Source organism: Dichotomopilus funicola, assembly GCF_033296635.1.
Source record: "Dichotomopilus funicola strain CBS 141.50 unplaced genomic scaffold C8A04scaffold_1, whole genome shotgun sequence".
Taxonomy (NCBI): Eukaryota; Fungi; Ascomycota; class Sordariomycetes; order Sordariales; family Chaetomiaceae; genus Dichotomopilus; species Dichotomopilus funicola.
In genome coordinates this window covers 1,254,671-1,275,327 of record NW_026944022.1, presented here as the reverse complement: position 1 = coordinate 1,275,327, position 20,657 = coordinate 1,254,671, and the positions used below count along the sequence as shown (strand labels likewise).

Sequence of the window (20,657 nt, the reverse complement as noted above, 5' to 3'; positions counted from 1 at the left end):
TTTGTTTTGTTTTCTGCCAGTCCACTCATTTACCGACGGCAAATCGCAGTTTCGAGGAGGTAATAGGACAGAGCTAGTACCTAGCCAGAGGAGTGCGAAGAAATGGGAGTGGTTCGACGTGTGCGCCAGTGTATTACAAGACACATTGGCGTGAGATGGATTCTGCGGAGGGTTTCAATTTGTTCGATCTTATGTCACGAATTTTCGCAGAAACAAAGCAGCCTCTTCGTCTACTCGATGAACCTTTGTGAGCTCCCGGCTTCTTGCGCGTGTGTTCCAGTCACTGGGAGCGGAGGGGGCAGGAGACTGGGATCCTGCCTGAATACCCCTCCCGCACAGTTTCCCGGGTGATGGATCATGTCGGTCCTTCCCTTGCCCGCCCTAGGCTTCCCCGGGGCAGCCGTCGACTTCTGTGAGCAAGTATCTGCCAGCACCGATGAGAGATAGATTGGTTTCTTCCTTTCCTCATGCAGAGAGTACAGTGTGTTCCATGATGATTCCCGGCTTAGAGGGGGGAGGGATCCTACGCCACGCTTTCCGCCTGCGACGTTCGGTCGATATCTCCCGGGTCCTTTCCGACAGGGCCGGGAAGAGCTACAACTCCAAACTGTGTAGAATGCTTTCTGCCTGACACCACCTTGGGCCCTGATGCATACAACTGGAAGTTTCCCGCCATACGTGTTGCATGAAGGTCGGCGGCACCAACACATCACACGTCTTATTCCCTTGGCCTCCCTGGGCTCGGTGCTTCTAGATCCCTCATCTGGCCACGGGCGTATTGTCGATAATGTTTGCTACCCGAGGCCCCTAGAAGGTAATTAAGTCATGTCTGCATGAGACCGGAAACTACGCAAATGGCGAAGTATGGAGGATGAGGAACGCACAGACACAGCTAGCACAGCTAGATACCTGTGAAAAAATTACTGTGCGATAGGCATAAAACAACTGCGGGGTCCCCTCCCAAATTCTAGTTTTCAGCGACAAAGGCCAATCCGCTCTGGTGTAGATTTGGGATCATATTAACCTGTCACTCTTCTGTCACTTCAAGCCCACGTTTCGCGGTTCTCATCATAAAACGAGATTAAACGAAGTTCATGAGGACGTGTTTGGCCGATTCCTTCCGTTAAGTAATACCTAGGTACCTACTTAGACGTGTAAAACGAGGGGCAGGGGCCCAGTGACAACGCGGAATGCTTGCTACCCAGCTTTGGACTACCGTTGCCTCCCCCCTTGTAACAACAACGTCAATAGTGTGTCTGCAAATGCTTGTCCTCAGGTTGGCCGCACACGCTGTATGCACTAATTATCTACTGCCCCTCCTCGATTTCACCCCTTTTCCCCCAGCTCGCTATTCTCGGAAAGCTGTTAACAATGCTGTGGGGTTGCTTTCATGATGTCGTCAGCGGAAATGGCCAACGGTGTTTCGTTCGCTAGTCCGTGAACCAGCGGATCAAAAAGTGTGAAGATGCGAGAAACGGTTAGTTTTATACACGGCCGTTACTAACCCAAAGTGGGTTTTCCGTGTTTCGATAATCTTGGCTTCAATTTTCCTGGAAATGAGTTGGGAACAATAGCTATTGACCCGCAGCTTTTCCTCCTTGCATAATTAGTATACACGTCGTCGGAGAACAGTGCCCTTAATTGGTGGTTACACTATACTTATGGCACCAAGTGTCCGGCTAAAGGGGTTTCTCAGGGCTTTTTCTCCCATTGTATCTGATTGATATCTTTGTCTCCTGACTACCTATGCAGAAGAATAGGTAACGACCCGACCAGGACCCCTGCCCCCCCTTCTCAGCCTGCAGCCCGTCATGTTCTCGAAACGATCTCTCCACGGTATGTACTGTCCGACCTCTTCTCCAACCTCAGCACTGATGATATACCAAACTCCAAACGGTTTAACACTCCTTCTCCCCCTCATGCACTTCCTCCGCTTACGTCCGGTCATGAATCACTCTACATCCATGCGTCACGCGCCTCCTCGTCGCTAGCAAACAGCACCTCGGAGCCCTAGCTACCTCACCATTACCCCTTCCCATTGGAACTGCCTTACAAGGACCTTTTCCCCTCTTTATATCCCACGCAGGGAGCCGGCCCTCATGCAGCTACTGAGGAATCGCTTGATCCATACCACCGATGAACATCCACGATGTCATTGCATCCCACAGGAAGCTCCGGCAATAACTGCTATAGCACCATAGACGGCCCTGTAGAGAGATAAAGGCTTAATGTACCCCTTTTAGGAGCCATCGCATGGGAAAGTAGGTGTTCATAAAAGGAGCGAGGGGCACACGCTATACCCGGGGGGCGGGCGAAGCCAATAGGTAAGTTATTAGCGGGCTCGGTCGTGGATTCGTCACACTACGGCCCGTGAGCATTTCGCATCGGGCACTGACACAAACTAAACGGCTAAGAACGCAGAAGGATCTGTCCCACCCATTGTGTTGCACCCTTGGGCGGCGACGACGGGACGAGCGCAGAGCCCAAGCTTCCCGCCCAGCCACACACACTTGGTGTGGTGACCTCAAGACGGAATACGAACGGTGGCAGTTGAAAATGTAACAGACGAGAGATCGAGGGCAATGCAGGTGGCTCCAGCACCGAGGCCCACTGCCATGCGTATCTGTGCTACCGCCAAGTTGTTCTTTCAATGCAAGCCAAACTTAATTATACCGTGGGTTAAACGATTAATTAATTATTCCTCGATTCCCTCAGTTCTGGAAATGTTGGGTGATAATGAAGAGCATATACTTATAACCACGATGGAGTATTGGGAGTTACCGAAGCAGATTTCACCTGCGCACCTGTGTCCCATGCTTGTGTCCAATGGCCAAACGATCGGCATAACCTCAGGGGTTGCAGATGGCTCTTGTGTAACTGAACACCTCGAAGCTGACCAGAAACGAGGACCAAATTCTGGTCAGAAATCAAAACGTCAGCGGATCCTTTCAACCTACCACCATGCGATATCAAGACCTGCCAAAATCTCTCTCCAACACCACCTACCGAGGATACCCCGAAAGCCTCATAAATATTTGAGCTTTGGGCTTTGGCGAATGGACTCTCAACGCCCACCTTCTGTTTGACAGCAGACAGACTGACTTTGGCGATTTTCGAGGATCGCGACGTCCAGTTCTCCTCCAACCGGGAGCAAAGACGCATCGAGAAACGACACGACAATAGCGAGAGACCATCTAAGTCGTGACGGGAATTCAATTTCACCTCGATAGCTGAGGCTAACTCAAGGGGCAAGTAAAATATCAATCGGCGACAGCCAATGCTAACTATTATCACACAATTCACTTGTGCCGCCGGACCCGAATATTCAACACACTGACTGCTTCAACCAACAAGAAAAACTAGCTAGCTAGCACAACACGCGTCGAAAATATCGCGGTCGTCATAATCATTGATTAAATCAACAACAACCCGACGTCGAATCCTTAAACCTCGCACGACATTATTCCGAAACCTGAGTGAAAAAAAAAAACGAAAGAAAAGACAAATAAATTAGGGCCAGAAAGGCAGGGCCACGGGGCAAAGTGACAAAGAAGCCTAAGGTGGCCTCGCCACTAACTAGTGACAAACACCTAAGACCAAGGGCCTACGTTGCGCCGTAGACATGTCAAGCAGATGCGATCCCATAGGTAGCTGGCGGCTCGAGTCTCGAGAAGAAGGTTCACAGGCATACAAATTGCCCAGCCGGCGGACACAGAGTTCCAACTCTGGTGGCCCTTATCGGGGGCGGTAGGTCGGATTCATGTGGGCAAGCCGCAAAGGACATGCAGAGACGCGAAGGACCAAGACTTTCCCAGATACCCGCGGCGTAAATCTTGGGGAAGTGGTTAGTTCAAACGCGGCCGTCTTTCTGACTTAACGAGTCTAACTGTCTAGCTACCTACCCTCTACTACAGATCCGCAATCGAGCAATCCCTCGTGACCTCCACGAGTTGGTATCTACCTCTCAACCTCCACCCAGAGTATACGATCCTGAGGCACCGATCTAGCCAGCTCCAAAGCAACAACGACGTTCCTGCCCAGCAGTACTGGATACATAAATCCAATTCCGCAGGCTCACTGTCACCGACCCTCCCAATTGGGCCAACCCACCGGTGTGTTTGGCCCAGCGGCATTGGGAGTAAGTCCGGGCCCGCCACTGCCGTCGTAAATCGAAATGGCTCCAGGTTCGATTTCCGGGTCAGCGAAGTAAAAGTCCCCTTTTCGAATTCAAGAAAAGAGCGGGGCTTTTCGTAACCACCGACCATTATCCTTCCGGATGGGGATAGTGCTCGGTGGTGAGCTTTTTGCATGTATTATTCTCCCCTTACTTTCTTTTTTCTTTTTTGTCAACTTTCGCCGATCTTCGATTTCTCCTTACCCGGGCCGGTAGGAAGGCATTATTCAGGAAAGGAGTAGTGATAGGAGACGCAGTAGAATGGTCGCAATGCTTTCCTTAATTGCTGCTATCAAAGAATACACAACCAGTAAGCCTGCCTGTTCGTCTGCTTCCGTCCTGGCCCCAAGTCTGCGCCCTGTGAAAATCCCAACTCATATGGTCTTGAACGTGGCACCGCACGGCTGATGATGATAGTCAATCATCATGATTCAATCCCGTCACCAATTCCAAGTCAACACCGACATTGACCCAATCTCCACCCGACCCAAACCCAAAATGAAAACGCCAGTTGCCCGTTTACCCAACCTGCCCGACCGTTCCCGCCTAAACCGCCCGCGTCGTACGTTGTCCCGTGTTGGCATGAAAGCATAAGTCGTATGATGCACGAAGATATGAGAGTGGAGAGGGTATCGTTATGTAGGCTTGTCCCAGCCAGAAAAGAAAAAGCTGAATATTAAGAAATGTTGGAAAGAAAACGCGCCCAGGTTTTGCAGATGAAGTTGACGACCAAGCCGAATACGCCAATGACGCTAAAAATCTGGAGGAACTCCCAGGGATATCGGGTTCGCACCTCGGTCTCTAGGAAGGGTTGTTGTCCTTTGGTGACGGCGTCGACGGGATTTTCGGGGAAGCGGCCAGTCGAGATATACTGCTCCATGAGAGCGTCCTTTTCGTACCAGCGCTCACGCAGCCAGAGCTCAAATTTCTCTTGATCATCGAGGGGGATGTCGGCAAGGCAGAACCGGCGCCAATAGAAGTTGACCGATTTAGGGGTTTGGCCCCGGACATATGTGCCTGCGAGAGTGAAGACAGTTTCCCCGAATTTACCGCGGCTGTCACAGTAGTTGTTAGCTCTCACCCGCTAAAAAGGGTTTTTTTTTTCCCTCTTTGAACGCAGAGTGGGAAGTTAAAACTTACGGAACTCCTTCATAGGCCACGGTGCAGTCATAGACGTAGTCCACGGTCCCCTTTAGCTCGTTGAGGCAGAAGTAAGTGCCAGTGCTCCTGGGAAGCAACACATGCTCGGGATCCTTGACGCCGATCTTGGCTGCCCACTTGGCGGACTTATTACGACCATTTTGCGAGGCATTCGTCCCTTCTGGGAACAAGAGAAGCCACATGGGGTCTAGATATTGCTTCCCGTCGGGGGCTGTGTGCGTTGTCTTGAGCTTTCCGAGCCGGTGGGCCAGACGAGGTTGGTCCACAGCCATTTTCCGGGACATGAAGATGAAGCCGTAAAACATCATGCCCGGCCCGACGATAGGGATGTACTTGAGTGATTCCTTCAGGATGATGAAGAGAGAGCCGTGCATCTTGGGCGAATTGGCGTAACCAACCCACCAGAGGTAAAGCCAATCCGTGTAAATCTGGTGGTTGGCGATCATCACCATGCGCTCAGGAAACGAAAACTCGACGAGCCCGTCGTCGGTCTTGCGAATCTGGTCGGCAACTGAAGCATCGCCGCTGATGCGTATCGTGGTCGGGCCCCACCATTGGGTCATGGTCGCAATGAGTAGCCCAAAGGACTGCTTGGTGAGGGACATGTAGGCATAGTAGAATTCGCGATTGACCCAGTAAAGGGGTGCTCCGATAAGTTGGGTGGTGTGAATTCTGCGATTTGCAAATGGCCAACAGTTAGTTAGCGATTTACGGCATATCATGCGCCGCGCGCGGAAGTTGCGGGTAGAGAGGGGCATACGCAGTGGCGCCGGCCAAAAAGTAGATGGCAAGCGAGACGGTCCGGAGAGCCTGCACCACCCGGCCGTGCTTCTCCCGGCCAGATGGGTGCGCAGTCGGGCCTGGCACCTCGGCGGCGGGCTGCTCGAGCTCGGCCGCCATTATTCACCTCGGTTCGCGGCCCGTGGGGCAATCGGCAGTTAATGTTTTGTTGGTTGGTCGCCAAGCTCTGGGCGCGAGATCCGAGATCCGGGATCCGGAGGGAGTAGGAAGCGATACGCAGTCGGTATCGACAAGCGGGGGATAACAAGGGAAATGGCGCGAATGAGGTTGGAGGGGTGAGAGAAGCGTGATCGGACGAGGGGTGGTGGAACGGGGTTTTTGTTTTGCGACAAGTCCAGCGCTTGCAGACGATAACGTTAATGTTAACTGCTGACCGCAAGGGCGATTCCAGGCACCCGCTGGCGCAGGCGCTGGGGGCCAGGCTCGTTGGTGCAGGGTTAGAGTCCCGTCACTTCCGGAGACAGCTTCGACGGGCTGCGGGGACCAGGGCGCCAACGGGCGACGGAGGATTGAGAGGGTGGCAAAGGCATCTTCTAGATTTCTGGAACCATGAGCATTGACAAGCCCTGTGTCCCACAAGGGGAAACCTTCATTAACGATCGAGACGATACACACAGTGGAATGACCGGGCAGAAGGGCATGTGCGTGGCTGCTCTTCCCGTCGCTGGTGTCGAGATCCCGCCGATCCCGATGGAACCTCAACGCTTAATTGCAAGCGTTTGAGCCTTGGAGTGACAAAATGCCGATGAGGTGGGCTGACATTCTGCGACCTCCTATTGGTTTCCAACATCTGCGTGGGGTTCCTGGAGTTTGTCACAAGAGCAGAGCTCCACTCACGCCGAGCTTCGAGCTTTCGTCACGGCCCCGCCAAAAATCAACCATCCACAAGTTCAACAGAGCCTCGAGCCGAATCAAGCCTATCAGGAGACCTGGAATTCCCAGAAGCTTCACCACCCGACGTTGCAGTGTTCCAGTCTTCCCGCTGGGTCTGGAATTGATTCTTCGACCAACGCCATGTCCACATGTCGAGATTGGCACCCGTGGCTCGAAACCGCCAACATCCCCTCGTCGACTCCCCGACCCTAATCGCTTCTTCCGTCATGGCTGTGGCTCCCCTGGGAAGACAAACCTGCTGGACTGCCCGAGGTAGTGGAGGATTAAGACGCCAGGCGTTTTACCGGACGTTCTCCGTCTCTGCACACCGCAAGCAGATTCTAAGCGCGGCATCCCTCCCTGACCGAATCACCCCTCATTACCAACAGAGGTCGAAGACCGGTTCGCTGCTCTCACTGCACTGGCCGCAGCCGCCCCGGAACGTGCTGCTCATGCCTAAGCTACACGCACCACACGTCACAGTAAAGGCCATCGAGTTTGCCAAGCACATCTACAACAACTATCCGGGGCTCAACATCGTCTTTGAGAGCCACGTCGCCAATGACATCCACGAGGCTCTCCCGTTCCCCATCTACGTCGTCGACCCAGGCCTTGCCACGACCCTTTTTCCCCAGAAGATTGATCTTGTTACAACCATGGGCGGAGACGGCACCATTTTGCGAGCCGCCAGCCTATTTTCCACGCACAACAGTGTCCCGCCAATCCTCTCCTTTAGCATGGGAACCATCGGCTTTCTGGGTGAGTGGAACTTCAATGAGTACAAGCGCGCTTGGCGGGAATGCTACATGAGCGGCTGCTCGGTGGCTGTTGAAGACCTCGTTGATCCCCACACAAGCGCGGCCGTGAAGGGCACATCACCTTCATCGGAAAGCCAACTTGACTTCTCCCCTACCCCGGGGGGCTGGGACAGCGTCCGCGGCAATGGCCAGTGTATGGGCCTAGCCCGCAGTTCCAAAATTCTCCTGCGCAACCGGCTGCGGGTCGGCATCTACGATAGCGACGGCCGTAACATCAACGAGCAACTCCTACCTACTTCAACCGCCGAACCCGACCTCGGCCCGCCAGGTAACTCTACCTCCTCCTTAGACTCATCCAACAAAGACAGCGAGAGCAGCGGCAGAAGCAGCAGTAGCAGTACCAGAGACAGAAAACTTCTCACCACTGACTCCGCCCTGTCACCCCCTTACATACACGCCATCAACGAAGTCTCCATCGACCGCGGCTCCCACCCCCACCTCGCTATCATCGACATCTATATCAACTCCCATTTCCTCACCGAAGCCGTTGCCGACGGCATCCTCATCAGCACACCCACAGGCTCCACCGCCTACTCCCTCAGCGCCGGCGGCTCCATCATCCACCCACTCGTCAAATCGCTCCTCCTCACCCCCATCAGCCCACGCAGCCTCAGTTTCCGGCCCCTAGTCTTACCCCTCCAAACCCAAATTGTTCTCAAACTCAGCAAACGCAACCGCGGCCGCGAGCTCCCCGTCAGCATCGACGGTAAGCGCCGGGTCGGTGTGACGATCGATATGGAGGTGCGCGTAGAAGGGGAACCGTTGGAAAAGGGACCGGACGGGTGGCGCGGTGGCGTGCCGTGTGTGATTCGGTCGACGTCGAAACGGGGCCGGGGCGGTGCTGGCGGGGATATGGACGGCATCGCCGAGGATGATGATTCGTGGGTGGGCGGATTAAACGGGCTGCTAAAGTTCAACTATCCTTTTGGTGAACCCGGTGAAGAGGCGTAGAGACAATCGCCTGGGTGTAGTTTGGATAAGTGGATTCGCCATTGGCGGTCAAACTCGATCTTGTTCGGTGCAGAATGTACTTTCTAGATGTTGCAGTTTGGTTTACGGAGGACATTGATACCCTGGAAGGAAGGAATTTGCACTTAGAAAGTGGTAAAGAATGGGTGGGGTCGATAAGAACATGGAGGATACAACGGATCTTCAACATGGCGGAGAGTACGGTTATGATATATGATATGCGGCAAAATTGGGGCTGTGTCGGGCCGGACAACTGGTCATTGGCAGTGCTAATTGGTCGGGCAGGTTAGACGGAGTACGTTGGATAATCGGCAAGGCCTCATCCGACCCTTTAATACAGTGGGAAGTCCTATTATATGTACATAGCCTGAGATAGGTTGACGATTTTCCTCCTGTATCCCCCTTTTAGTGGATTCACACCATTATCCCAACTACGGACATTAGCAAACAACACCAACAGACAATAATATCCCGCCAACCCATCCGTATATCTCTGGTCCCTGTATGAAGACGGAGGCGAGTGATGTAATTAACATCGACCATTTTACAAAGCAGCAACGGCCCCCATGAGCATCATGCCGAAGCCGCCGACAGCCCCCACGACCGCCGCGCCGGCGGTGTAAACCGAGGAGGTCGCGGTCTCAGTCGGCGTGCTGTACTCATCGCCACCGCTGGGGAACGAGGGGATCAGGCTGCCGGTGGGGCTGGGGGTAATGAAGGAGCCGGTTTCCGTAGTGGTAGTGGCCGGCTCGTCATCACCGCCGCCGGGGGTCTCGGTCTCAGACGGCTGAGCTTCCTCGCTGCTCGACGAGACAGAAGTAGGGGCAGTCGACTCGGTGGTGCTCTCGGCGGGAGGGGCACTGCTGCTGCTGCTGCTGCCATCGCCAACGGCCGCGCAAAACTTCTCGGTGGCGGGCAGAACCTGGTCTATTTGACGGATGAACGGTCAGCGATCGCAAGGTTGGAAGAAATCACGGGAAGAATAACACGTACTCAGGCCAACGTCAATGCCGCACTTCTCGACAACGCAAGGGGTGGCAGCCTGCTTGATGGCGTCCATGTTCTTGCAAACGCAGACGAAATCGGTAGTTGCGCACGAAGTGGTGCCGATGCCGTCGATGATGCAAGGCAGAGAGCACTCTGGGAAGATGGAGATGTCCTGGGCCGAGACAGTGGCGGCAGCCAACGCGAGGACGGCGGTTGTGTACTTCATCGTGACAGTGGAGTGTTGGTGATCTTCAAGAACGAGTGTGTAGAGGACTGAGAGAACTGTTGCCTGGTTTTGCTGCTCTGGCCTGGTCGCTTAACGAGTGTGGTGGTGAGTAAGGAGGAAAAAGGGGGAAAACTGAACGGCCAAGTATGGGTACTCCAGACCACTCTTATGTCTCGAAAAGCTGCACCTGCCTCCGGATTCCCAACCAACACCCGCGGCATACCTAGGCAGGACGAACACCATCTGATCGAGCCCAGCCTGGAACTGGGTGGAGACGACGATTTAGATCAGCCCCCGAGCCCCCGTGGGGATAACCGCTAGGGGATCTATGGAGGAATCAGCTCCATTGGTTCGATCTGTTGCGAACACGAGGGAATCCCCTGGTTCAGATGCAACTTTCCCCGGATTGAGCGCCGCAAGGGTCAGGAAGGGCGGGGAACATATTGTCCGGGGAAACAACTCTTGCATCTGATCATGGAAAGGTAGGTAGCCTCGGCTCCAGCAGCTCCTGCAGTTCGGTTCGGGTCAGGACAACATTTTCTGAAGCTGCAGGCAGGTCGAATGTGAAATGAATCACCTTCTCCTGCTCAACCCTGATGAGGGGACTCTCGCCTCAGGTCGTATGAGCTTCCGCCAACGATGCCAAAGTTGAGACGAGGCATGATCAAGGACTATCGTTCGACGATCTCGTCGCATCGTAGGACCCAAACCGGCATGTGGATATTTTGTTTTCAGCGGAAACCACGTGGAGGTAACAGGCAGTTGCTCTCAAGGTCAACCCCGGTTTCGATGTTAGCCGTTCAAATTACTTCCAACATTTGGCCAACCAACAGGCCGAAGATCCGTCCTCCCACATCCGGGCAATTAATGCAGTGTACGGTACTGTTTCTCGGTGTCACCTGCCCGTCCGTGTTGAAACAACAATTATTGGCATTACCCCCCGAAGCAAGAACGTCGCAACATAATACTTCTTCGAGATCACTAGTCAGCCGCGGGAACTGTACATGCCGACTGCAAACCAAACTCTTCATCATATCTCGTTCGCCAACTCTCTGCCACAACCACCTCTGAAATCGACGACGCTCGGAGAATAAACTCATGGATCCCTGGGTCCTATCATGCAACCACGGGCTGCCACTTCCAATTTTGGTTTAGTCTTCCCCAGAAAACTGCGCCCAGAATCTGTGGGGAAAGCCAAGCAGACCTTCCCCCTGGCGTGCCTGCATCGTGGCTTCCTCCTACATTTGCCCCTCTCTCGAAAAGGTTACGCCCAAAATGGAGCGCGGCCCCGAGCAAGAGGTCTGGGCAACTGATACCGAGGCTGGGGTTGGCTTTTTCTCTCGCCTTAGAAGCGCCAAGAGACATCTGATTGTGGCCGGCTCGCTCTCCGCGGCGGCCGGTATTCCTCGTTCTAAGGGCCTACTTGCAGGAGGAGGGTCCAAGGAGAGCTGAAGAGGATCCTGCGTTGAGCTGGGTAGTTTACTGGACGAAGACCTGGAGTGAAAATGTCATAAACAAGCTGACGGACAAAATATTATGTTTTTGAGCGCAGAGCCCCGGCTTGAACGTCCTGTCGGAGGATATGGATATTAAGAGGTAAAAAACGAACCGTGATGTGGCCTACATACTTTAAGGATTGGGTAGAGTTGATGGGGAAGTCATAATGGCAAAGTCCGGGACAACGTTGCATGGTCCTGCCCGCGCAGGAGCTTCGGTTATGCGACCTGCTGAAATTTCAACACGCTCGGGGCAGACTCCGCTCGGGGAGGGGAGAAAGGAGGACCACTAGCAAGATCAAGGCACCGCTCGTGGAGTTGAACCTGAAGGGGCCAGTCACTTTGTGGTCGTCTGAGAGTTCTCATCAACACCGTACCCAACAATTCTGCTTAATCCAGATTGGAACCTGTCAAGAAGGAAAATCGCGAACTCGTCTTTGTGGCATGAAGCACCGCCCTGAGGCAAAACGAGGGCTCCTCGTCTTTTCTCGGCGTGTTCAACAACGTTGTTGGGTTAGTGGTCGAAAAAACTACCAGGATGGTCAAGTAACGTTGGAGCATAGTACCTGCAGTAGTGCGCGAGTCATTCATGTGACAAGGGGACAGGAGAAAGACCCGGTAGCACACGACTTCCGACACTTCCATGTCCACCCAGCTGGGAAATAACCACTAGACTGGGAGAGACCTGAGTAGACAAGATACCCACGAAGCACCACGGATACACATGCATGTTGAGGTCATAGGGGATAACAATGAAAGGCGAAGCCAACTAACTTTTTGTATTGGCATTGACCAACACCAACATCCAATAGATGTATCTGTAGACCTTCTACTTGGAAACTTTGGAGCAGCTAATGTGGGCAAGAATAACAAAACTCAGGGGCAAAAGGATCACGCTAACACACCGGTCCAACCACTTCACCGAACAATTGACCGGCAGGCACATGAGAAGGAAGACACCAAACCAGTCCGCGAAAGGCAACAAGCGAACCCGGGCCAGAGCAAAGAACCAGCGGCGAATCAACGGCCCCACCATTCCCGCCCTTTAAATCGGGCTAACTGCCTCGCCGCCATTCATACTGGCGCCGCTGCCGCTGCCCGACCGCACGCTGCTGCGGCCGGACCCGGACCCCGATCCCGTGCCGGGCGCGGCCAACCCGCTCTTGACATGGAGCCCAGGCGGTAGGCGACGCAACGGAGCCGCGCCGGCGAGCGCCAGATGGCTGCCGGTGTCACCATTACCACTCCCCTTGCTACTTCCGTTAGCGGTGACGGTATATCCACCGCTGTGAACTTGACTGCCGCTCACCGGAGCTCCGACGATGGTGTTGGAGTTAGTAAGACTGCCATTGCCGTTAGCACTACCAGTGCCACTACCACTACCCGAACCACTGCCGCGGTCATCTTCATCGGTGGATTGGGTGAATCCAGAAACGTCGCTGAGCATCGACGAAGAACGGCCGCGCGTGCGATGCGGGCGTGGCAGGCTGGTGAGTGCAGCATGCATCGGGGTTGAGAAGTTCGAGAGCTGAGCGTGCGCCATTAGGGGTGTTGCTTGAGCGGACATGGGCATCGATACTGGAGGCCAAGGAGATGCAACACTGTATTGGGCGGGTGCGGGAGCCGTCGACCAGGGACCAGGAGCAAAGTGGTTAGGTGGTGTTATGTCATATGCGGCTTCCTCTTGGAAGCTGGCGAGGTACTCTTGCATATGGGCCGCCATGGCGTGGACCTGAGCCTGCTTGGTAGTGTTGCTGAGGCGGATGGTCTGGATCCGATCCCTTAGGTGCTGTTCCGCCCTGGCGAGCTCGGCTGCAAGGTTTGCCCGCTCTTGTCGACGCCTTTCAGCCTCATTGAGGCCCCTGGCGTTGGCATCTGTGATCCGAGCGTGCTCATCGTCCACTTTCGCAATACGAGCCGCAATCTTGTTCCTCTTCGCTTTCAACCCGGACTTCTCCTCATCCAGCGATTTGATCTGTTTGTCGATAGACGTCTTAAAACTCTTAAACGACGCACGAGCCTGATCAAACTTGGTCTTTTCAGACGTCCATTCGTTATGCTTCGCGCGATGTTCCTTCATAAGTTTCTCCGGAACCGTCTCAAACTCCTTGAGTTGTCTCTCAAGCTCGCTCGTGGACTCCTCTGCTCGTTTCTCCTGGATGGTGTTCTGTGCAACCTTCTGCCTCAGTTTTTCGTCATCGCCGCCAGCCGATTGAACTGCCCAAGTAACCTTCTCGATTTCCTTTCGGGTGGTGTTCAGCTTCCGATTGTTGTCTTTCCGCACAGCCTTGAGGCGAGTTTTCTCATCGGCCAGCTTCACCTCGGCAGCGGCAATCGAAGCACGAAGGGTGGTGGCCGGTGAGTCGTGGCGCGCATGCGACCGAGGATTGTTGGCAGCTTTGGGAGCGGCCTCGAGATCCTTCCTCTTCGCTGGGACGGTTCTAACGCTTGTCGAAAAGATGACTTCGCCCGTCCGTGTGCTGACGAACTCACACTCGTAGTTCGACAAAGGTGTGAGTCCGTAAATGTCGCCGGTCCAGTGTGTCCCTTTGTAATTCTCCTCCTCGGGGTTTTCGATCGGAATGATGCGCGTTGGTTGCCAGATAGCGTTGTTGACCCTTACATAAAAGGGCTTTGAAACATCAATTCCCAGCTTGCTGTCCTCGAGCGGCGCGTCATCCTCTCCCACGTCCGGGAAATGGCTCGTGTTAAAGCAGACCTCGTCGCAGCCGACATAGCAGATCCAGACCTGCTCAGGTTGTGTATTGAATGGGGCATTGCCGAGGTTATGAATGTCCGTAGCATTGGAACCGGCGGACTCGCTTGCTGAGTGCGACAACTCGTATTCCTTGACCATAACGATCTTGGTGCTAGCAAGCGCCGCCCAAAGCGGCTGCTTGATCCTGACCTGGGCACTCTGTTTCCTTTTCTTCTTGCTCGTTAGATGTGCTGCACTCGTTTGGAGGTGTGCGTCGCTGTCAGCCGCCATCAGGGCAGCGTCGGAACATCCATCGGTCGGGAAGGAGACCGATTTGCCGGATTCGGGGTCTAAAAGGCCCTGTGACTGCAAATCTCGGCGTTCCCTTCGAAGGTACCATTCTCGGATACATCTCACAACCCCTTGTGTAAGGATGTGAATCGCCAAGACGCTACGAACCCAACCATACGGTCCTTTCTTATCGAACATCCGGAGGCTCGGCCCTGCGTCAGACGGCAGAAAACGGGTCGGACCAAATATCGTGGTCAGGCGAGACAAGCCATTCCATCTCTGAACCCAGTGCGATACCCCAACAAGCCCCACACAGAGTATTATGCCGGGTGTCGTGCCTTGTCTCGACGTGCCACCACCTCCGAGGGTGTACGAGATGACGACCTGGGCAAGATCCAGGATGAACTGTTGGATGGGAGCCCAGAGAAACAACCATATGAGCAGCATGATGACATCCATCCAAATCAAGGTCCATAACGAAGGAATTCCCTGACTTCCGTCAAAGATCTCGGTGAAACTCAGGCCAGAACTTGTGGTTACTGGAGGGACGAAGGTGAGGACGGTAAAAAGCATGTAGATGGTAGCCAGCACGGCCGGGGACGCCTGCATAAGGATTATCAGGATCGCGATGGTGTCAGCGAGCGGGCAGGAACGCAAGACGGTAATGGCCAGGTCCAGGGGACCCGGGTCGCGGTGGACGTTGGTGTTTTTCGCGTCGTTGACATCGATTCGCCGGTGCCTTTCTTCAGAGGCATCGTGGGCAGGAGGGCCCCCAGGGAACGACTCGGTGGAAGAGGACTCGGAGAACGTGCCGAGAGAACCACGCCGGAGCATCTCGGTTGCGCGGTGTTCGGGGGCCATCTCGTCGAAGTATGCGGCAGAACCGTTGAGACTCGGTGGAAGAGGGGGGACAGGCGGCACCAAAGCATTGTCGGCCGGCGGCTTGGGGGGGTCATCGAGCTGAGTCTGGCTCTTCCGCTTGACAACACGCTTGCCGGGGCCTACCAATCCATTCTCATGACGAGTGTCGCGCTGGTTCGTCGCTGCCTGGTGTCGCTTTGCTGAGCTTGACGCGCGAGGCATACGCAATCTGCTAGCTCAGAATACGCTTCTGAGCCAGCCTAGGACAGGCTTGAGGTCGAGTTGGCGAGATGTGGCGGCGCCAGAATTGGTGTTCCCCAAGGCCGGGTGAGTTTCAATTTCGCCCCCCGATGCGTTCTTCCTCCAAGCCGCAATCCGCAGACCGTGCGCAACTGCAGTCGCAATACCGAGGGCAGCCCCGAATTACGCTAGCAACGGCTCTTATTTCTGCTTTTCAATATCGGCCGACCGGGGGCGTCTCGCGTGTGACGCCGGTATCGTGGCGGACCGGACCCAAGGATTGTGTGTGCAAACGGGTGTGGAGGGGTCCGAATTGAGGTGATGCAGGTTGGTTGGTTTTGAGTTTGAAAGGAGAAAAGCGGATTTTTGGATTGGCAGCCGAGAAGGATTTCCAGGGACAAAAAGTGGAGTTTAGTGTCAGTTCAGTGCTGAGATTCCCGGCAGGTCAGCGGCAACCACAGTGGGCCTATTGCTGAAATGAGGAGTTTATCCAAGTCGCCCGCTCCGTGAAAACCACTACACCCGAGAAACCTGCGACCCTGATGGGCCAATACCGATCGCAAGACACCCACACCTACTTGACCTATGCAAGGTACATGTCTGTATGGTCTGGGAACACAGAATGTATCCCGGGAGTCTGCGATCTAATTTACACCGATGAGTCAGGCACAAGACGGGAGCCTCAATTCGAAGGGTCCCGTCAGATTGATGAGGCACTTCCCCCTTGACCACCTAAGTGGTGTGAGATGCAAGGTTTCAGCTCGGTCACTTTTCCTTTCCGCTGTGTTCTTCTCGCCGGCTGGTTGGGCCGTTGATTCCGTGGTCCACGATAATAGTTGGACTTTGCCGCAACGGGGCGGGCCCACCGTTTGAGGCTGCGGGCCTTGAGAAAAGAGCGAGCCGCTGGCGGGTTTTGGTCGCAACGCTTCGATAAAACAAGCGCCGATGAGACCAGTGAGACACCCACGCGATTTGTGGATGGCGAGAGGCCCATGACCCAACGAATCATCCCTCCCAGCTCGTCAGGTAAACTAAGTTTGCGTTTCTTTAGGGGCGAACAGATTACTCTGACTTCACAACAAACATTCACGCGGCAATCATATACCTTTTTACCCCCGTCGAGGAATCTGAAAGTTCGTTGCGTCGGAATTCCACGTACCTCAAAAATGAGACCATCGCGAACCAACCTCAAATCGATTTGGTGAGATGCGGGGAACATGCGACTCGCGCATTTGACCCGCCGATCACTGCTTAGTCTCGGTCAACAATCCATGGTTTCTGGTCCAACGGCAAACATCCCACGCCCGTAGCCTTTCAAATCGCCGATGGACGGTCTCGCAAGCAATGACAAACGGATTCATGGACCTTCAACTACTTCGTACCGGCCCCTTCCATCACAGAAGGGACCCCGCAGGGGGAACGTGATAATACTCCCACCCCTTCTTTCCCCCCAATGCCGTCTTCGAGTCCCGCAGAGGGCATACACTACACCCCATCTATGATAACGAATCGAAAAGAGGGACCGTTCAAGCATTCGGCAGACGATGATCTCCTCGGCATTTGCCCTCGACCCGGCCGTCCGGATTGGCCCAGGCCGATCTCTCGGCCCACACACCAAGTGCCCAGTGCCGGCAGTGGAGGGGAAGGACCACTTTCCCCCTCGGTCGAAGTGCAGCATCTTTGCCTTCCTTTTCTTGAGGGAGAACGGCTGGTGGATCAACAAGTCAAACGGCTAGACATTTTGTGACATTCCTGCGGCTTCTGCAGCTTCTGCAGCAACCCACAAGACGTCTCGTCTCCCTTACTCTCTGTCCAGTTGCAGATCGCCCCACAAATCCCGCAAGTCGGAAAAAAAACCCTGGTGACCCCTCTCGCCGAACCCTCTCTGAAGGCGTCTGTGGTTTCAAACCCTCCATGCCCTCCTCTCCCCTCGGAGTTATGTCGTTTCTGATTGGAACTGGCCGCTCGGTGGGGCCGGGCCAGATCTCCCCTCATGGTTCCTTTCGGGAAGAAGCCGAACAGAGTCCGTCGATCGTCCGATATCAGTCTTGTCCCCTCGCTGTCTCGGCTTTGGTTCTCATGACACGGCGAACTTAGGTTAACCCCGAACGTCCCTTGTATCCTCCACTTATGAATTGACACAGAGAAGTCAGGCGGCCTTCGCTCATGCCGTGCAACCCGATAGGTTGACCAGTGAAACTCATGATCGATTGCATGCTTGACGTTGGAAATTGGAGAGGCAAGAGGTGTGGGCTATTGAGGGGGATCAACCAAGACCCTTGGCATATCTCGATGCGAGGGAAAAGAGGGGGCAACGTTTACATAGCAACAATCGACCCCATGCGCCTGCTGCTCAGTGCTCACTCAGCATCGACGATGAACGGTTCATGGCGTGCGAATGGTGGGGAACAAGTTGTCAGGTGGGTGTTTTGATCGCGACACGAACTCAACCACCGTTGGATATTCCCTCCCACAACCCTCCTCCACCTTTCCGCGAAAGGGCGCAAGAATGTGACATGCGGTCCATTTTGTGTTTAATGCTTGCCACATCAGCTGAGCACCCGAGGCACCTCACCAAAATACATGTACTCCGTACAGTAACTCAGAGGAGTTTGTGCTTGTTATCGCATGGCGATCCTTCTTAGGCTCGGTTGAATATTATCCACGGGCCGAAACTCCGGCTGTCGATCTGATGGCACAGCCGAACCAGTCGGGGCAGGAGAGCCCTCAAGTTATCATTCTAGAAGACAAAGTACATGTACTGTACACTAATCTTAATTATGAGTGATAACGAAGAAAGTGAAAAGGAAAGGGGCCGCTCAAACGAAAACGACAGAGTTCACACACTCTCAATAGGGAGTTATTCACTGATCAAGGCCTGGGGTCATAACTGAAAATAACGTTTCGGTCACAATGTATCCCGTATTTACTCATACATCACTCTACTGCCCCGTTGAACCCCCCATATCCTCTACCGCATCCGCCCGATTCCAAGTTTCCCCTTCCAGCTTCTCCACCGCATCATACAGCTCCCCAATTCTCCGCCTTGACCGTGCCGTCGCCCCCTCCTGCAGCGCCCACGTGCGCTCAAACATATTCAGCATAAAGGGCGGCATGCCGGTTTTGCCGCCCTTTTTGTAGTCGTAGACAACAATGTCTTCCTCCAGACGACATGCTACACGGCGGTGGCGGTGGGACAGCACAATACAATCCAGCATAAAAGAGCTGGGTGCGCTGTTTGAGTTGTTGGAGGGCTGAGTTCGGAGTTTGTGGTAAACTGAAATCTTGTCCGGGTAGACCATGGGCTAGAAGGGGCAATTAGCCTAGCTATTCTTCCTATAGTGCTTTCAGAGCCCGGGGATGACTGAGTTGATGGAAGACTCACAAACTTGAAGTCGGCCTTGAGGCTCTTCATAATGAGCCCCGTCGAGATGGGTGCCACCAGCTCTCGCCACTGCTTCCCGTTCGCCGGATCTTCATGGACCGCAAAATTGTTAACCCAATTCACGCGTGCTGTTTCGGCGTAGCGGTAGTAGTTGACGTTGTTGACATGTTGCTAGTTATTGTAACATGTTAATATCCCTAGCCCCCCCCCCCTTTCCTCAAAAGTGACAAGGAAAAGGGTCACTTACAAAACTGTCCATCTCCCCCCAGGCAATCTCCCGCCCTTCTAACCCGCGCCGACCACCCGTCAGGAACCCCTCGCTCCCAGCCAAAAGCTCTTTCCACTCGGTCGCTACGACACGTAGCACAGCGGCCGCCTGGGAGGTCTGCTGGGCATTGCAGCCAAAACTGAGACACTTGCCGATGCGTGCCGGCAGCTCGCTGGTCCACCGCGCCGATGGCAATGGCGGTACCTTGTCCGCTGAGCCGAGCCGGGTGGTGGTGGAAACGGAGAGCGGCCGGTACGGGCGAGGTGTTGATGCTGCTGCCGCGGGGAGTGTGCGGCCGCATCCCCGGCTACTCCTCAGGAGTGCCGAACGTACCGGAGGGGGAGCAATGGCCATGACCAAGAAAACAAGTACGTGGAGGTAACGAAGGGGGAGAGCGGGTTCAATTGGCCCAACCCTCTTCACATTGGTTTGTTAAAAAACGCCGTCAAATAGGTACCCTAGATGCTTCAATTGGATGTCTCTCGATACGCCGGCCCGGCGATTCGGGGTCTTGCTACTACCTATCCAGTTCCAGTGGGCCGAGAATGCTGTCGCCATCACCTCGGGCTCTCGGGAGTACGACGCGCGGGGAGCGGGGCGCTAGGTGGGGGTCTCTTGCCGATGTCAACCGGATCATGACAGCCGGGTCTTTCAATGAGATCGATAAGGGTCCTAGAAATCTCGGTAAATCATACGCTGTGAAAATCGCATACGTGAATACTAGTGTATGTATGTAGAACATGCATACAAGTTTACAGTGCCCAGGTGGCCGAAAGGTTTGAGACTGAACAAGTCCCGCTGCTGGGGAAACAGGAACAGGTGTACTGCATCTGTACGAAACGGGCCGAGGCGCTCTCACTCCAAGGCACAGTGTCGTCACATTGCAGCGTAGCCTGGGCTGCAACTTCGACAAAACAAAGCCCCCAGCAACTCACCACGGAGTCTTGATAATTGCGTTGGATGGGCTAAGTCAACCCCCCATTTCGACCCCACGATGACCAAGCCATAATCAAAATATTTTCCAATCCACCAGAATGACCCCGCTCCCGAATCCGGAGCTACGGAGCCAGGTCATCGCCATCTACAAACGTGCGTCTCTCAAGATTTCATCTTGTTTCCGTTTCCATTTCACCCCCTATACAGCCACACATACTGCGTCTTTGGCCGCAACCAGGCCGCAACTACTAACTTGCTCCGTGGGTACAGAACTCCTCTATCTAGGCCGTAACTATCCCCAAGGTTACAACTACTTCCGCTCACGACTCCATCGGGCCTTTATGGCCAAGGCGGGTCTCACAGACGACACGGCCATCAAGGAGGGTATCGCGAAGGCTGACTTTGTGAGAAAAGGTATCGTCACCATTGGGAACAGGATCTGCCCCCCCCCCCCCCCCCCCCCCCCCCCCCCC

General features: G+C 54.4%; 6 protein-coding genes across 6 annotated transcripts in view; 2 read left to right on the top strand and 4 right to left on the bottom strand.

Moving 5' to 3' along the window:
- Positions 1-4,850: 4,850 nt before the first annotated feature.
- C8A04DRAFT_24099 (uncharacterized protein) lies at positions 4,851-6,235 on the bottom strand (the record flags this gene model as incomplete). Its single annotated transcript, XM_062778977.1, has 3 exons — positions 4,851-5,229; positions 5,315-6,007; positions 6,096-6,235. 3 exons carry the CDS (start codon positions 6,233-6,235, stop codon positions 4,851-4,853), a joined length of 1,212 nt encoding a protein of 403 aa, XP_062641664.1.
- Positions 6,236-7,236: 1,001 nt separating this feature from the next.
- C8A04DRAFT_24098 (ATP-NAD kinase-like domain-containing protein) lies at positions 7,237-8,778 on the top strand (the record flags this gene model as incomplete). Its single annotated transcript, XM_062778976.1, has 1 exon — positions 7,237-8,778. The coding sequence occupies one exon, from the start codon at positions 7,237-7,239 to the stop codon at positions 8,776-8,778; it is 1,542 nt and encodes a 513-aa protein (XP_062641663.1).
- A 562-nt stretch (positions 8,779-9,340) lies between these two features.
- C8A04DRAFT_24097 (uncharacterized protein) lies at positions 9,341-10,009 on the bottom strand (the record flags this gene model as incomplete). Its single annotated transcript, XM_062778975.1, has 2 exons — positions 9,341-9,723; positions 9,790-10,009. The coding sequence occupies 2 exons, from the start codon at positions 10,007-10,009 to the stop codon at positions 9,341-9,343; spliced, it is 603 nt and encodes a 200-aa protein (XP_062641662.1).
- A 2,541-nt stretch (positions 10,010-12,550) lies between these two features.
- Positions 12,551-15,577, bottom strand: C8A04DRAFT_24096 (uncharacterized protein; the record flags this gene model as incomplete). The annotated part of the gene is made up of 1 exon (XM_062778974.1): positions 12,551-15,577. One exon carries the CDS (start codon positions 15,575-15,577, stop codon positions 12,551-12,553), a length of 3,027 nt encoding a protein of 1,008 aa, XP_062641661.1.
- A 2,960-nt stretch (positions 15,578-18,537) lies between these two features.
- C8A04DRAFT_24095 (uncharacterized protein) lies at positions 18,538-19,602 on the bottom strand (the record flags this gene model as incomplete). Its single annotated transcript, XM_062778973.1, has 3 exons — positions 18,538-18,900; positions 18,981-19,151; positions 19,228-19,602. 3 exons carry the CDS (start codon positions 19,600-19,602, stop codon positions 18,538-18,540), a joined length of 909 nt encoding a protein of 302 aa, XP_062641660.1.
- A 680-nt stretch (positions 19,603-20,282) lies between these two features.
- C8A04DRAFT_24094 (uncharacterized protein) overlaps positions 20,283-20,657 on the top strand; it is a gene marked incomplete at both ends in the record, with an annotated part of 530 nt that continues 155 nt past the window's right edge. The window contains 2 exons of the mRNA XM_062778972.1: positions 20,283-20,337; positions 20,455-20,598. Of these exons, the coding sequence (XP_062641659.1) occupies positions 20,283-20,337; positions 20,455-20,598 (199 nt within the window). The remainder of the gene's footprint in view (positions 20,338-20,454; positions 20,599-20,657) is intronic.